This window comes from Apodemus sylvaticus, chromosome 6, assembly GCF_947179515.1.
Source record: "Apodemus sylvaticus chromosome 6, mApoSyl1.1, whole genome shotgun sequence".
NCBI classification, from domain to species: domain Eukaryota; kingdom Metazoa; phylum Chordata; class Mammalia; order Rodentia; family Muridae; genus Apodemus; species Apodemus sylvaticus.
Genome location: NC_067477.1, coordinates 89659055 through 89676589, shown reverse-complemented (window position 1 = coordinate 89676589; position 17535 = coordinate 89659055). Strand labels below are relative to the sequence as shown.

At 37.9% G+C, this 17535-nt stretch overlaps 1 protein-coding gene across 17 annotated transcripts in view; it reads right to left on the bottom strand.

The window, feature by feature from the left end:
- Hdac9 (histone deacetylase 9) overlaps positions 1–17535 on the bottom strand; it is an 858974-nt gene that overhangs the window by 59232 nt on the left and 782207 nt on the right. For all 17 annotated transcript variants that reach the window (XM_052185941.1, XM_052185944.1, XM_052185943.1 and 14 more), the window contains one exon: positions 1161–1294. In XM_052185941.1, coding sequence (XP_052041901.1) covers positions 1161–1294 — 134 coding nt within the window. The remainder of the gene's footprint in view (positions 1–1160; positions 1295–17535) is intronic.

Genomic DNA, 17535 nt, shown 5'->3' with positions numbered 1-17535 from the left:
GCAGTCTAAGCTGACCACCCCCAAAATAAATACATTTTTGATACTCCTTTGTTACTACCCCCAAATAATCTCCCATTGTGTTTGACAGCATTAGTTTATAACAATCACAAAAAGACTATATTTTAGACCTTTGATCCTGTGAATGATGTGTGATTTGAAAGGGCAGTCTATTGTTGATGCCAATCATTAAGTCCTTAGAGTCTCCTAACTAGTGTGCTTTCTAAATTTACATAACAGCTTTAGGCACATTGTCAGTCCTGTAATTATTTTTTTCAAATGAAAAAAATGTACTTATGCAATAAATATGGCAAAGTAATTTTGTTGAAGTACTTTAGATTCATATGGTAAGATCAGCAGTGAAATTTATGCATTCAGTGTATGGTGAAAAAGCACAATATTTCATAAATACATATGAAATATTGTTAAGTTTTTGTTAAATGACATAAATCAAAGGTTTCAAGAACAATTTTATGTATTGGACAATAGTAATCAATATATACAAGCATTGAAATAGTTGCTGAGTTGCAATGAACTGACCTAAAATCTTGTCCCGACTTTGACACAAATGTCCAAGGGACTACATAAGAAGACTGATTAGAAGTCGAGTGATTAGCAGTTTGTACTGTATGTTAGATATGTAATGTAGACCTTTGACCTTTTAGATTCAATTCAGGTCTTAGGTCTCCTGCATTGCAGCTGTATGGCAATAGTGGGTTTTTCAACCCTGAAAAGATCTCTTATCACTTGCAAGAAGATAGGATGAAAAAAATCTTAAGGATACTGTATAAATATCTTTATTTTTCTGATTTAAGCAATCCTACAGGAAATTTCAAAAACTTCCAGAAGGTTAATTTTATATTAAACGATTCAATATCCATTTGATTGGGTCAGTAGACAAAACATTCTTCTTTCCAAGGGATTTCATTGCTCAGTTTTCGGCTGTGTAAATAATTTGATTGAAAGGAATGCTATGTGGATACTCTACCTGGGAAAAGAGTTTAGCACGTCAGTAAAAGCATAGAAACTTCTTGTGCCTACACCTTTCATGGCGAGAGCTAAACAGAACGATTTACTTTCATAGATTAAATAATAAACTTTAAAAATATACATGCATATATCCTTGCCTTTTACCCCTTCTGTTGGTTACTGTTAATTTTTACCTCATTTCCTAGAAGGGCATTTATGCAGGCTTCCGATGCATCACAGATGGCTGTCAGATCATGTCCTCCCTCAAGAGCCAATGCCACACGTCCATTAGCCAATGTCATCAATTGCTTCGTCAAATGACCAAAGCCTACCATAATAAAAACAGAACAGAACATTGCAAAGTGTTAAATAAGGAAGATGTGCCACTAGTATGTAACAGTGATTGATCATTTATTTGGTTAGAGTTTCTTCTTAGGCTTTTCTAGTGCTACTTCATTTAACACCAAGATTATTAGGTTAATGTTACATACAAGGGCACTAATGCCCAAGATCCCATGGTTAAGAAACACCAAAGAACTTGTGCTGTTTCACCTGTCTCTTAACCAATATACATCAAAGGCTCACTTAACAGGATGTGTGTCCATCTGCCACAAACCTTGAAGAAGATGTTAATGTAAATTGGTGATAGAGTGCTTGAATAGGATGTGTATAGCTCTACATACCCTTCCCCAGATTCTACATACACATGCACAGACACACAAACACATGCTCACTCAGACTCACACGCACACACACACACGCACACACACACACACTAATGTTAATGAGGTAAACTATTCTATCTGTCTGCCACGTGCTTCTTGTCTTCATATTATAAAAGGAAAGTTTCTAGCAGTACTATTTTGCTCTTACATATGATTCAATTTTTAGTCTCTCTCTCTCTCTCTCTCTCTCTCTCTCTGGTTTTTCGAGACAGGGTTTCTCTGTGTAGCCCTGGCTGTCCTGGAACTCTCTCTGTAGACGAGGCTGGCTGTGAACTCAGATATCCGCCTGCCTCTGCCTCCTAAGTGTTGGGATTAAAGGCATGCGCCCGCCAGGCTCAATTTTTATAGTCTTTTATTGTAAAATATTTGGTAAATGAAAAATGCAAAATATTGATGGCATCTATACATTAGTAGGCTACAAATGAATTAATAACAATCTGACCTGCTTTTCAAGAAAAATGTTGCTAGCACATAAATGCTATTCTCTAACTCCATGTAGATGTCAGGAGTTTGAATTAGCTTTTATTTTTTGAAGAAAATCATAATAGTTATTATTATTTTTATCTTTAATCTTTTTTTACAGCCCAGTAGTTATCCCTGGCCAGGTCGTTATCTTTTTAAATTCTATTGTTTACTTTGCTTGCCTTTGAACCTTATACAAGGAGCTCCCTTTATTTGCAGCTGGCTCTCTTTACATATGGTGTTTCTCAGCTATGCTGATACACGGAGCTGTAGTTCTTTTCTGTCTAATAGACCAACTCCTGTTTTAGAAGAGATAGATTATTGCTTGTCCAGTTTTTCCTATAGATATTTGTTACTGTTGCTACAAAACTTTTAGTTTTTAGTTATTGTTATTTGTAAACAATGCTGCCAGGAAAATCCTTATGAAAGTCTTCTGGTGTACATATGTAAGAATGGAATGAAGTTGTGAATTAAAATCTGTTAAGTGGGTGTCCTGCCCAGGGAGCTGTGGAAGGAGAGAAGCCCCGAGGCCATATTTGCTGCCTGCCAGGACAGAAAAGGATCACTAGGTACTATATCACCCTGAGCTTTAGATTTCTGGTGGTGCAAACTGCCAGGGGTCTGCCTGCACTCAGGAACTGAGCACATAGGCGGTTCATCTGCAAGCCAGTCCATCGTGGAACCTGTGTCCTATGTGAGAATCAACAGAGGGAGTGACCCCCACCACAACATCTTCGCTCCATAATAGAGCAGACAGAGAACACCTGGTTGACCTTGACAACCTAAGTATAACATTGCTTGAGGCAAGACTGAGAAGGGTTCCAAAGGCACAAAAGAGGAAGGCAGCATATCAGTAATCTGTGCCAGAGGAAACCCAGTCATCCAGTGTTGCAGAAATAACCTTAAAGATCCACAGTAGGTTGAAGCACCAGCCAGTGACAATAAGACCATCTAACACCTGGGAGAACTAGAGGGCTAAAGGCAAACGTAGGAACATTACTAACAGAAACCAAGGTGTTATGGCAGCATCTCCAACAATAGCAAGTCCTGGATACCCCAACACACCAGAAAAACAAGATCAAGATTTGGATTTAAAATCACTGGACATGATGCTGGTACAGGAACACATGAAGGACATACTTAAAGAAATTCAGGAGAAAATGGATCAAAAATTAGAAGCCCTTACAAGGGAAACACAAAAATCATTGAAAGAAATTTAGGAGAATACAAAAGCCAATGAGAAAATGCAAAAATCACTTGAAGAAATACAGGAGAACTTTGATCAACAGGCAGAAGTCATGAAAGAGGAAAGACAAACATCTCTTAAAGAATTAGAGGAAACCACAAACAAGCAAATGATGGAACTGAGCAAAAACTTCCAGGATCTAAAAAAAAAAAAAAAAAAAAAAAAAAAGTAGAAACAACTAAGAAAGCACAGAGGGAGACAACTTTGGAGATAGAAGACCTTGGGAAGAAATCAGGGACCATAGACGCAAATATAAACAACAGAATACAAGAGATAGAAGAAAGAATCTCAGATGCTGAAGATACCATAGAAACCATGGACTCAACAGTTAAAGAAAATGCAAAATGCATAAAGCTTGTAACCCAAAACATCCAGGAAATCCAGGACACAATGAGAAAGCCAAACCTAAGGATTATAGGCATTGATAAGAGTGAAGATTTACAACTTAAAGGGCCAGCAAAATATCTTCAACAAAATTATGGAAGAAAACTTCCCTAACCTAAAGAGAGAGATGCCCATGAATATACAAGAAGCCTACAGAACTCCAAACAGACTGGACCAGAACAGAAATACCTCCCGTCACATAATAATCAAAACCCCAAATGTACTAAACAAAGAAAGAATACTTAGGGCAGTAAGAGAAAAAGGGCAAGTAAAATATAAAAAGAAGACCTATCAGAATTACACCAGATTTCTCACCAGAGACCATGAAAGCTAGAAGATCCTGGGCGGAGCTCATGCAGACTCTAAGAGAACACAAATGCCAGCCGAGACTACTATACCCAGCGAAACTCTCAATTACTATAGATGGAGAAACCAAGATATTCCATGACAAAACCAAATTTACACAATATCTTTCTACAAACCCAGCCCTACAAAGGATAATAGGGGGAAAGCACCATTACAACAAGGGAAACTATACCCTGGAAAGAGCAGGATATAGCTTCTCTCATCAAACCCAAAGAGGATAACCACACACGTATAAAATTAAAATCAAAATGTTAGGAAGCAATAACCACTACTCCTTGATATCTCTTAACATCAATGGACTCAATTCCCCAATGAAAAGACATAAACTAACAGACTGGATAAGGAAACAGGACCCTACATTTTGCTGCATACAGGAAACACACATCAATGTCAAAGACAAAAACTACCTTAGAGTAAAAGGCTGGAAGACAATTCTACAAGCAAACGGTCCCAGGAAGAAAGCCGGAGTAGCCATTCTAATTTCAGATAAAATTGACTTCCAACCAAATGTCATCAAAAGAGACATGGAAGGTCACTACTTGCTGGTCAAAGGAAAAATCCAACAAGAAGAACTCTCAATCCTGAACATCTATGCCCCAAATACAAGGGCGCCCTCATTCATAAAAGAAACTTTACTAAAGCTCAAAGTACACATTGCACCTAACACAATAATTGTGGGTGACTTCAACACTCCACTCTACACCAATGGACCGATCAGGAAAACAAACTAAACAGGGAGACAGTGAAACTAATTGAAGCTTTGAACCAATTAGTGTTAACAGATATATATATATATAACTTTTCATCCCAAAGCAAAAGAATATACCTTTTCTCAGCACCTCATGGTACCTTCTCCAAAATAGATCATATAGTTGGTCACAAGACAGACCTCAACAAATATAAGAAGATTGAAATAATCCCATGCCTCCTATCAGATCACTATGGAGTAAAAGTGGTCTTTAATAATAGTAAAACCAACAGAAAGCCCACATACTCATGGAAACTGAAAAATACTCTACTCAATGATACCTTGGTCAAGGAAGAAATAAAGAAAGAAATCAAAGATTTCTTAGAATTTAATGAAAATGAAGGCACAACATACACAAATCTATGGGAGACAATGAAAGCAGTGCTAAGAGGAAAACTCATAGCTTTGAGTGCATTCAAAAAGAAATTCGAGAGAGCATACACTAGAAGATTAATGGAACAACTGAAAGCTCTGGAACAAGGAGAAGCTAATTCACCCAGGAGGAGAAGACAGGAAATCATCAAACTCAGAGCTGAAATCAATCAAGTTGAAACCAAGAGAACCATACAAAGAATCAACAAAACCAAAAGCTGGTTCTTTGAAAAAATCAACAAGATAGATAAACCCTTAGCCAGACTAACCAAAGGGCACAGAGAAAGTATCCAAATTAACAAAATTAGAAATGAAAACTGAGATATTACAACAGAAACCGAGGAAATTCAAAAAATCACCAGATCCTACTACAAAAACCTGTACTCAAAACAACTGGAGAATCTGGAGGAAATGGACATTTTCTTAGACAGATACCAATTACCAAAATTAAACCAGGATCAAATAGACCATCTAAACAGACCCATAACCCCTAAAGAAATAGAAGGGGTCATAGATAGGCTTCCAACAAAAAAAAAAAGCATAGGACCAGACGGTTTCAGTGTAGTATTCTATCAGACCTTCAAAGAAGACTTAACACCAATACTCTTCAAACTTTTCCACCAAATAGAAACAGAAGGAACACTACCCAACTCCTTCTTCGAAGCCACTATTACGCTGATACCAAAATCACACAAAGATCCAACTAAGAAAGAGAATTTCAGGCCAATTTCCCTTATGAATATTGATGCAAAAATACTAAATAAAATTCTTGCCCACCGAATTCAAGAACACATCAAAATGATCATCCACCATGATCAAGTAGGCTTTATCCCAGGGATGCAGGGATGGTTCAATATAGGAAATCCATAAATGCTATCCACTACATAAACAAACTCAAAGAAAAAAAAAACACATGATCATTTCATTAGATGCTGAAAAAGCATTTGACAAAATTCAGCATCCTTTTATGCTAAAACTCTTGGAAAGGACAGGAATTCAAGGCCCATATCTAAACATAGTAAAAGCAATATACAGCAAACCGGTAGCCAACATCAAACTAAATGGAGAGAAACTTGAAGCAATCCCACTAAAATCAGGGACTAGACAAGGCTGCCCCCTCTCTCCTTATCTTTTCAATATTGTACTTGAGGTACTAGCTCGGGCAATTCGACAACCTAAGGAGGTCAAAGGGATACAAATTGGAAAGGAAGAAGTCAAACTATCATTATTTGCAGACGACATGATAGTCTACCTAAGTGACTTCAAATGAGGTACAAGAAGAACGGAGGAGTGGCCCCTAGTTCTGGAAAGACCCAGTGTAGCAGTATAAGACAAAACCAGAACAGGGAAGTGGGAAGGGATGGGTGGGAGAATAGAGGAAGGGAAGGGGGCTTATGTGACTTTCGGGGAGTGTGGAACCAGAAAAGGGGAAATCATTTGAAATATAAATAAAAAACATATCGAATAAAATTTTAAAAAAAATTTTAAAAAAAGTGGGGTATGGAGCTAAACAAAGAATTTTCACATGAAGAACTTCGGAGAGCTGAGAAACACCTTAAGAAATGTTCAACATCATTAATCATTAGGGAAATGCAAATCAAAACAACCCTGAGATTTCACCTCACACCAGTCAGAATGGCTAAGGTCAAAAACTCAGGAGACAGCAGGTGTTGGCGAGGATGTGGAGAAAGAGGAACACTCCTCCACTGCTGGTGGGATTGCAAGATGGTGCAACCACTTTGGAAATCAGTCTGGTGGTTCCTCAGAAAACTTGGCATGACACTTCCTGAGGACCCTGTTATACCACTCCTGGGCATATATCCAGAGGATTTTTCAGCATGCAATAAGGACACATGCTCCACTACGTTCATAGCAGCCCTATTTCTAGTAGCCAGAAGCTGGAAAGAACCTAGGTGTCCTTCAACGGAGGAATGGATACAAAAAATGTGGTATATTTACACAATGGAGTACTATTCAGCCATTAGAAACAATGAATTCATGAAATTCTTAGACAAATGGATGGAGCTTGAGAATATCATACTAAGTGAGTTAACCCAGTCTCAAAAGATCAATAATGGTAATCACTCACTGATAAGTGGATATTAGCCTAGAAACTTTGAATACCCAAGACATAATCCACACATTAAATGATGTCCAAAAAGAATGGAGGAGTGACCCCTGGTTCTGGAAAGACTCAGTGCAAGAGTATAGGGGTGTTCCAGAACAGGCAAGTGGGAAGGGGTAGATGGAGGAACAGGGGGAGGGAAGAGGGCTTATGGGACTTGCAGGGAGTGGGGACCCAGAAAAGGGGAAATCATTTGAAATGTAAATAAAATATATATCAATAAAAACAAACAAACAAAAAAATCTGTTAAGTGATCCCAGATTATTTCCAAAGGCCTATTACCAGACACTCCACACTTAGATGCATACATGAGAATTTCAGATTTGCCACATCCTTGCCAACTGTTGGTAGATCTTTCTTAAAGGATGTATGAACAAGGCCTAATTATGTCTTCATTTTGTATAAAGAAGGAACTTTCCATTTCTAGTCGGAGTTGGAGTTATCATTTAAATATCTGAAGAATTTCATTTAATCCTCTGCATGGACTGGGCTTTTACTTTCTTCCTACAGTTTTGGAATATTGTGAGTTAGAATCCTGTCATTAGTATTTCTACTAATAAGACATCTTTACACTTATGTTATAAAATAAGATTGCTTCTGATATATTAGTTCTTTTGTATGAACTCAACGAATCTAACATTTTCTTAGGATGTTTGGCCCATGTTCATGAATGGGAATACTATTTAATTTTTCATTCTTGTGTTGATTATGATGAGTTGTGATGTAGCTAGAATCCTGTCTTTGTTATCTGACCTAGAGTGCTAGACAGGTATTTTCTCTAAAGTCACTTAGGTTTTAATGCTCAATGGTGAAGGCCTTTGAATATTAATTTAATTTTTGGAAGATTATAGGACTTCTCATGCTCTCTGTGCCTTTTTAATTATATTTCTTAGACTTTTCTTCTATTATTTATATGTTCAAGTTTACTTTAAAAATATGTATTTTTATCTTTTGTCATTTTCCAGCTCCAATGGATGTATGCATATTTTGTCACCAATATCTCTTAAATGCTTCATATTTTCCACGTCTCTTTCTGTGGGATACTTTCTCTTTTTACATAGATTTTTTTCCCTTCATAACTATGTTTCCAACTTTATCTTTTCAGAAATTTCCAGTCTTCTTAGAATCTTATTAACTTGAAGTGATCACACTATTTAATTTCAGCATTACTATTTGGGTATACTTCAGAATTTCACATTATTTTCACAGTCTCCCATTCCTTGCTTGTGCCTTTTACTCCTTCACCATATTCTTTTCAGCATATTTTATTTGCTACATCTGAAATTTAAACCCTTTAAGTTTAGTTGGCTTTTTTGGCTTTTTGACTTTTGTATCGGTTCATCTCTACAGCTCTTTAGGTTTTCCCATTTCTGTTTTGTTTTCATCTGTTTGTATTTCGTATCTCTTGAGCTCATATATAGTATGGTCTTATAGATGAGAAATCTTTAAAGTCTATTGCAAAGGACTGAGTGTCTGTCACCACACTTGAGCTTTCCTCTAGCTGGTATTTTGGTATGCTAATTGCCTTGGGTGGGGTGGTTATCAGCAGGTGGTTTCAGCAGGTGTGCTTCTTGGAAATTCGACAATAACCTCAAAGGTTTGTTTTATTTTTATTGGTTTATTTATTTACATTTCAAATGTTATTCCCATTCCTGGTTTTCCCTCTGCAACCCACTCTGTCCCATCCCCTGTATTCCCTGCTTTTATGATGCTGTTCCCTCACCCACCCCACCCACTCCCACTTCCCTGCCTCTCTGCTCTGGCAGCATTCTAGCTTTTCAGTGTTTCTTGCTTCCTGTGGAACAAGTGATTATTTTACACAGGACACTTAAAGGAGGACCGTGTTATACCACTCCTGGGCATATACCCAGAGGATTCCCTGGCATGCAATAAGGACGCATGCTCCACTATGTTCATAGCAGCCTTATTTATAATAGCCAGAAGCTGGAAAGAACCCAGATGTCCCTCAATGAAGGAATGGCAGAAAAATGTGGTATATTTACACAATGGAATACTAGTCAGCAATGAAAACCAATGAATTCATGAAATTTTTAGGCAAATGTTTGGATCTGGAAAATATCATCCTAAGTGGAGTAATCCAATCACAAAAGAACACAGCATTCCCCTACGCTGGGGCATCCAGCCTTCACAGGACCAAGGTCCTTCCCTCCCATTGATCCCAGATAATGCCATCCTCTGCCACATATGTAGCTGAAGCCATGGATCTCTCCAGGTAAAACACTGGAACCCCAAAGAGTGCTCTAACCATTTTTGTTGTTTTGTTTGTTTTGTTGTTGTTATTGTTTTCCTGGTACTTGAGGCTACTAGAAGGTGTAAGTATGGAAACCTTCAACAGAACCTAACCATGTTGGCTCTCTGCTATCAGCTTGACAACAGTGATATAAAATCAGTTGCTTTTAAGCCATTATTCTATTATACTTTATTGTATCAAGCTTTACTAAGACACCTGGGTTGAAGACTTATGGGGAAGGGGGAACCGGGAAAGGGAAAATCATTTGGAATGTAAACAAAGAATATAGAAAAAAAAGAAAAGATAACATGTAAGCAGTGCCTTGCGGTAATAATAGAACTGAAACTAGAAAAAAGAAAAGAATGAGGATGATGCAGTTAGAGAGGTGGCTCACCCATTATAGGCTAGGCTCATAATCAAAATATAAGAATGAGAATGATGCAGGGCAGTGGTGCGAGGCAGAGGCAGGGGGATTTCTGAGTTCAAGGCCAGCCTGGTCTACAGAGTGAGTTCTAGGACAGCCAGGGCTATACAGAGAAACCCTGTCTTGAAAGAACCAAACTCCAAACAAACAGACAAACAGACAAACAGAATGAGAATGATACCTGTGGCCTGCCCCTTGTTACCGGAGGGGTCACAAAGGATGGTAAACCCTAGTGCTCACAAATAGTCTTTGCCTCAATCAACATTAACAGCACAGAACAACTCATTTCATTGTAGAAAAACTTTTAAAATATCCCAGACAAGGTCACAGTTAGTGGTATTGTTAAGTATGACACACAGCTTCTTCTGTAACTTAAGCAGGTCTTTGTTACCAATTTCAAAGTAGAATTAAAAAAAATTTCAAGACCATATATTATATATTTCATACTGAATGCTCCTAGAAGTTGGGAATTCAGTGATAAAACTCCTGCTGAGCAAATCAAATCACGTGTATTTTTTCAAACAGAGACAGAGAAATCTGATTTAAGTTCAGTTTTACCTTTGAGAATATAAGAAAAGTCCCATAAAATGCCAAATTTAGATGGGATAGTAAAAAAATCAGAGGAAATAGTGGAATGAAGCTGATCTTTGATCTCTGTCCAAATTCCTCTTTCTTTTACCTACAGGCTTTGTTTCCATTCACATGCTGCCCATGTGATCCCCGGGGTCCGAGATGGAGGCAGCTGAGCTCGGGTGGTTATGCATGAGCAAATCAGCAGGCACAGCAAAGAAATGAAATTCTTACTAATCCTCTTTCTAATCTAAGCCAGTAATTCCAGAAGAATCTCTCAGTCTTACGATCCCAAGTTCTTCTTCGTCCGTTTCTCCCGCACACATATGAAACACCAAAATGCCAGCTGAATAGTGACCAATGCCGGGCATTACTTTTAGGACAGGAAAGCTTTAATAGAAGTCAGGCCTCTGCATGTGAATATGTATCTGTTTGATTAGAAGCTATGTTTTAATAACTATCAACACGACTTTTTTTTTATTCGATATAATTTATTTACATTTCAAATGATTTCCCCTTTTCTAGCCCCCCCCACTCCCCGAAAGTCCCGCAAATCCCCTTCTCTTCCCCTGTCCTCCCACTCACCCCTTCCCACTTCCCCGTTCTGGTTTTGCTGAATACTGTTTCACTGAGTCTTTCCAGAACCAGGGGCCACTCCTCCTTTCTTCTTGTACCTCATTTGATGTGTGGATTATGTTTTGGGTATTCCAGTTTTCTAGGTTAATATCCACTTATTAGTGAGTGCATACTAAGATTTCATCTTACACCAGTCAGAATGGCTAAGATTAAAAATTCAGGAGACAGCAGGTGTTGGAGAGGGTGTGGAGAAAGAGGAACACTCCTCCACTGCTGGTGGGGTTGCAAATTGGTACAACCACTCTGGAAATCAGTCTGGCGGTTCCTCCGAAAACTGGGTACCTTACTTCCAGAAGATCCTGCTATACCACTCCTAGGCATATACCCAGAAGACTCCCCACCATGTAATAAGGATACATGTTCTACTATGTTCATAGCAGCCCTATTTGTAATTGCCAGATGCTGGAAAGAACCCAGGTATCCCTCAACAGAAGAGTGGATGCAAAAAATGTGGTATATCTACACAATGGAGTACTATTCAGCCATTAGAAACAATGAATTTATGAAATTCTTAGGCAAATGGATGGAGCTAGAGAATATCAACACGACTTTTATGTCACCATGTTATGTCTAGATTCACCAATGATACAAGGGCTTTTCTCACTTTTCATTGCATTTAGAGCTGAAAATGTGTCTTAAGAGTCCTTTCTTGAGGAAGAAGGAGTACCCTGCCTGAGAGGGCTGGTGGGTTGACTACTCAAGTGTAGAGATTTGACAGTATAACACAGGCATGGTGGGATCAAGCAAGCATGGGCTACAGAGGTGAACTGGAACCCCATGATGTACCTGTTGTTTTGGAAGAACTACAGAAATGAGGAAGTAACAAGCATGTGAACAGGCCCAGATATTGATATCAAGTGACTAGAACTGGCATAGGCTTGCATTCATGAGTATTGAATTCAATGAGAAATATGGACTGTGAATGACTCTCTCTCTCTCTCTCTCTCTCTCTCTCTCTCTCTCTCTCTCTCTCTCTCTCTCTGTGTGTGTGTGTGTGTGTGTGTGTGTGTGTCTTTTGACACCACTTCTTTTGAGGTCATCTTTCAGATTAAGGAATGAGTACAGATTTTAAAATTGCTATGTTATATACTACATTATATCACTAGACTGTATATAATATAGACTGCAGGTACCCTGGCTAATATTTTTTAGAAAGAATTTACATATTAGCCTAGAAGCATGGAATACACAAGACACAATCCATATATCAAATGATGTCCAAGAAGAACGGAGGCTCCGTTCTTTCCAGTGGCTCCTGGTCCTGGAAAGGCTCAGTGCAGCAGTGTAGGGGAATACCAGGACAGGAAAGTGGGAAGGGGCAGATGGGGGAACAGGGGGATGGAAGAGGGCTGATGGGATTTTCCAGGAGGGGGGTATCCAGGAAAGGCAAAAACATTTGAAATGTAAATAAAGAATATATCAAATAAAAAAAGAAAAGAAAGAATTTACATAGTATGAAGTTATAACTGACAGACTGAATGTAGTCTGAAACAAATCATTTCTCTTAATAACCAAACACAGCTGGATCAGTTGCCAGTCTCATCACTGAGAGAATACCTGACAGGAACACATTAAGAGAAGAAGGATTTATTCTGGTTCATGGTTCATGAGCACAGTCCATCCTAGCCACAAAGGCAGAGTGGTAGGAGTGGCTCCCACAGAAACACGAGGCAACTGTTTATGTATGTAGGCTGTCAGGAAGCAAATAGCTCCTGCCACAGGCTAGCTGACCTATGACCCTTTAGCTCTGCCCCCATTGCCCTAAGTCTGACAGCTAGGGCCCATGTCCAAAAGGTTCTACAATCTCTGCAAACAATGTCATAAACTGGGGACCAGGTAGTCAAACACAGGAAGCTGTGAGACACGCGTCTCATTCAGTCTACAACAGCTGAACTAGAAAACTACAGAAACCCAGCCATGACTGCTGAAGGGATGGAGAAATACTTTTAATTTAAAATTCTGTTTGGTTCTCTTAATATAATAGAAGCAAACTTATTTTTTTTCTCCCTAAAGAATATCAAGTGAGCTGTAAATATGGGAAGTTTTTGAATTATCAATTTCAGAGAGATTTCCTGACACTCTATGAGTCTTCGCTCTGCCAAAGAAGTCATTTTGTGTCAACATTTACATGAGTTCAGAAAAGTTGCTTGAAATGGAAATCTGCTCTTAAAGATCTCAAAGGTTAAACCTTACATACATAGTTAACAGCTAAGGTGTGGGACACCAACCAAGACATCTCTCAAAGCCCAAAGCCTTTACTCTCAGGCTCTCTGATCATTCTCCAAATATAGAGGTAACAGAGGGAGACAGCCATAACTAGCTTGATTTTAATTTTCTTTAGAGGAAAACTATTTTGAAGACCAAAATTAGTATGTTCATTGTAGATTGTTTGACAATGGTAAAAAAAAAATAATAAAGTATCACTGCATAGTAGTGTAATATATTAAAATCATGGCCTATGCTATTATTTATTCTATAAAGATCAGCCTCTCATTTGACAAGCTCAATAACTTAAATAAACAACAGGAGTAGCACAACTTTATACAATAACAAACCCATGGTTCCATTCATCAGTGATGGTCACTTCTGCTTTTTTGTAGTTCACTGGTATTTATTTTATAAATAAAAGACAATCATATTAGATTTTTTTAAAAAACTGTTAAAATGTTACTATACTGAAAACACATCTCATATCCTCAATGCCACTTCATTTACATTAATATATTAGCCAGTTTTGGGTTTTGGCTATTTGTTATCTCTGGTAAGTTTTATGTGAGATTAAGAAGGCAGCTCATGCATAATAAAATGCCCCTCTGTGGTGATTCCTGGGCTCCTGGGCATTGTTTGGGCAGGTTTGCTCTTCTGCTTAATGATTTCTCTCTCTCTCTCTCCTTTTGTTGGAGGGGGGGTTGTTTCTTTGTTTTCTTTTTTGCTTTTTTTTTTCTTGAGACAGGGTTTCTCTGTGTAGCTCTGGCTGTCCTGGAACTCACTCTGTAGTCCAGGCTGGCCTTGAACTCAGAAGTCTGCCTGCCTCTGCTTCCCAAGTTCTGGGGCTAAAGGTGTGCTCCACCACTGCCTGGCTTGGGACTTCTCTCTTTAAACAAGGCTGTGGAGTGGCTATGGTGGCAGAATCATGTGGAGGCAAAATTATAATGAAGTGCAGTCAGTATTTTCTAAGTCTTTTTCTTTAAGGATCTCTGGTGATGTCTGTTGTAAACAACCTATATATTCTTGGAAGAGCTCAAAGATACCCAAGAACCTCCCATAAAGTTTGTTTTTAACATGACATTGTAAATGGCACTGGAAGTCTCTTTGGAAGTCAAATCTGAGGGAAATCTAGTGCAGGCTGAAATTGGAATTCTCTCCAACCCGCAAGTTAGTTTCCATTTCTATCTTGCTGTCCTGTAATAAGAGATGGAAGTTGAGAGTCATCAGACAAACCCCAAGGAAGCCCAGCTGTGCTGTGACTCGTTCGATTAATACAGAAATAATGACATAAAGTTATTGCTTAGATAAGTACTTACAAGGTTCCCACTTTGCGGACACTTGTTTCCCATTCATCACAGGCTTTTCTTAGCTACTGTTTTCTGAGTCTGTACTACAAATATATCAACTAAAAAACCCAAACCAACATCAGGTCCAGCTAACCTTCCCCTATCACTAACACTGCTATTTATCAAAGGTACTAGAGTGAAAGTCAGCAGTATGAGGGTCTCTTGAAATATTTGCACCCATTACCTTAAGTTCCCTATCATTTTTGTGACTATTGCATGTCTAAGACATAGTATCAGTATATTCATTTATTAACAGACTAGTTTCATTGGGGCCTGAAATGTTTGTAAAGGTTCATTAAATATTCTGTATAGAAAAGATCAAAGGGATCAAATATTTGTGCCCAAAATTGATTTTGAAATTTAATGTTGCACATCAACTGGCATAGTCTCTTAAGTTTTATTCAGAAAAATATTTACTGAAGAATGTTTCTACAGCGAAGTCTATATTATACAAAGTATAGCCATTTTCCTCTCTAAGCACCTCGGTCGTTAAGTTACCCTGTTGTTCTACAGAAAAATAGAGTCTTCGGAAAAATCGAGAAGCTGGGGTAGCATATGGCTTTCTCATGTACTGTGAGGCTCTCAAGCCGGACTTCAAAGCAGAAGCTGATTGTGCAGATGAGAGGAATGCTCGCCACAAAAATACCTTTTAAGACTCATGGTGCTGTAATTCATATGGTAGGCACTTGTGATTCGTTCCTGATGATGTTGGGATCATTTAACTCACAAAACCATTGTCGCTACCATAAAACCCTTTCATCTGTGGCCAAAAAGGTCCATTTCATGTAAATGAAAAAAATTCATTAAAGTATCACCTTAATAATGGGTAAAGATATATATTTTTCTGGTCATGTTTAAAATGCAAATCTATGAACATAGTCTGAAGATTCATTTCATGTTAAGATCTTTACTTATTTGATGTCCCAGGACCCTTTCCAAGTTCATTGAAACCGGAAATCAATTTTAGAAGAAATATGGAGATTATTATCATTAAATCTTTCAGCTGGCTTACTCAAAGCTGCCCTATAAATATTACATATGTTTTAAAGAAGGCATTTTCAAATACAGTAAAATTCCTTTTACTCTTCTAGTCAGTGATGCTCTGGGAAGTAAAATAAGTTTCCATTCTCAGTACTTTGGAAAGAAAATGGATATTTGCACTGGATTTAAAACAGTCTGAAACAATGAAATATTTCACTGTTTTATTTCTGAACAATAAAATTAATACTTACGTCTTCTCAAGAGTAAGCATAGTGGGAAATAATTGACATAATTTTCAGTAGGACTGACAATTTTACTGCACATCAACTCATCTGTCTGTGATCTAAACATGTCACTTGTTACTTGCTGTATGTAGTGAATCCTTTAGTGGTCCATGTAAACCTGATATGTCAAGTGGACACAGGATGATAAAAATTCTTCTTGAACCTCTGTGTTCTCATTCAAAGACATAATAAATAGTATTTAGAAATCAAAAATATGTGTAACAGTTTTTTTTAGTTTTAATAACAAGAAAAATAACACACTAAAAGTGGAATATGAAGACAAACAATCAACAATAGACCTAGAGTTGGATCCAGATCCCCAGAGAACACATTTTTCACTGTTCCTTGGCAACAGCATTTGTATTAATACTGGCTATGTTCTCAGATAAGTCTTCTACCTCAAAAAGAGCTACTTGAGAAACAGTGCCTAGATACCAAATGGTCTTTTATTTCTCCTTCTCTCTCTCTTTCTCTTTTCTTCTTTCTTTCTGTTTATCTTCTCTCTTTCTCCACCTCTTCTTCTACTTCTTTTTCTTTTACAAATTTTTGCTTTGTTGTGTTAAGTAAAAATAAATCGGCAGCATAGACACATATTATTACATCTTCATTAAAATATACAAGTATAAAACCAGTAAGGAGAAAATAAATCCTAAGAAAAACTCTTCTGGACACTGACCTTTGCCAAACCCCAAGTGCAACTTAAGTTGCTTACAACTAGCTTTCACTGCTGTTTCCAACAGTTTATCAAATGCATAGGTTATACTTTTCATTGATACCCATATGTAAGTGGCCAAATGACATTGAGCAAATGCAGATCGGGTTCAAGCTATGCAATGAGAATGCCATTACAAAATTCTGAATGGTTCAAATGGAACCAGAGACTCCTGAGCTCATCTCTGTGAATAACTATGGCAACACTAGAGTTCTGGCTTCCAAGAATCAAAAATAATAGTCTTATCCACAGACAAATATCAGTTGACAAGAATGATGTGTATCACAAAATAAAAGATGTGGCAAAGGCTTAGTAGTTAAAGCATGTAAGTGCCTATGGAAGACTGCACTTGGAGGCAGTATTACATTTGTAAGTGTTACATGTATGTCTTCCCTTACGTTTCCATTCTAACATGACAATAGTAAGGCTGCTTGGTTCACCTGAAATCATACATGAAACTTGCATCATGGTAACATGGGCATTGGTTTACCAAGCCCATTGGACCCTTTCATCGTTTCAAAGCACTGGCAGATAAATAGTCAATAGCGTCTAAATGGCATCATTGTCTTAATTTATTAAGAGGTTCTTTTATTCTCCCTGCCAAGTGGGATTGAAGCATCCTCACCTGGTCCCTTTGGCTTTTTAATCTTCTTAAGCTCTGTAGATCCTAGGTATTCTGTACTTTTTTGGCTAATATCCACTTATTAGTGAGTACATACACAGCAGAAG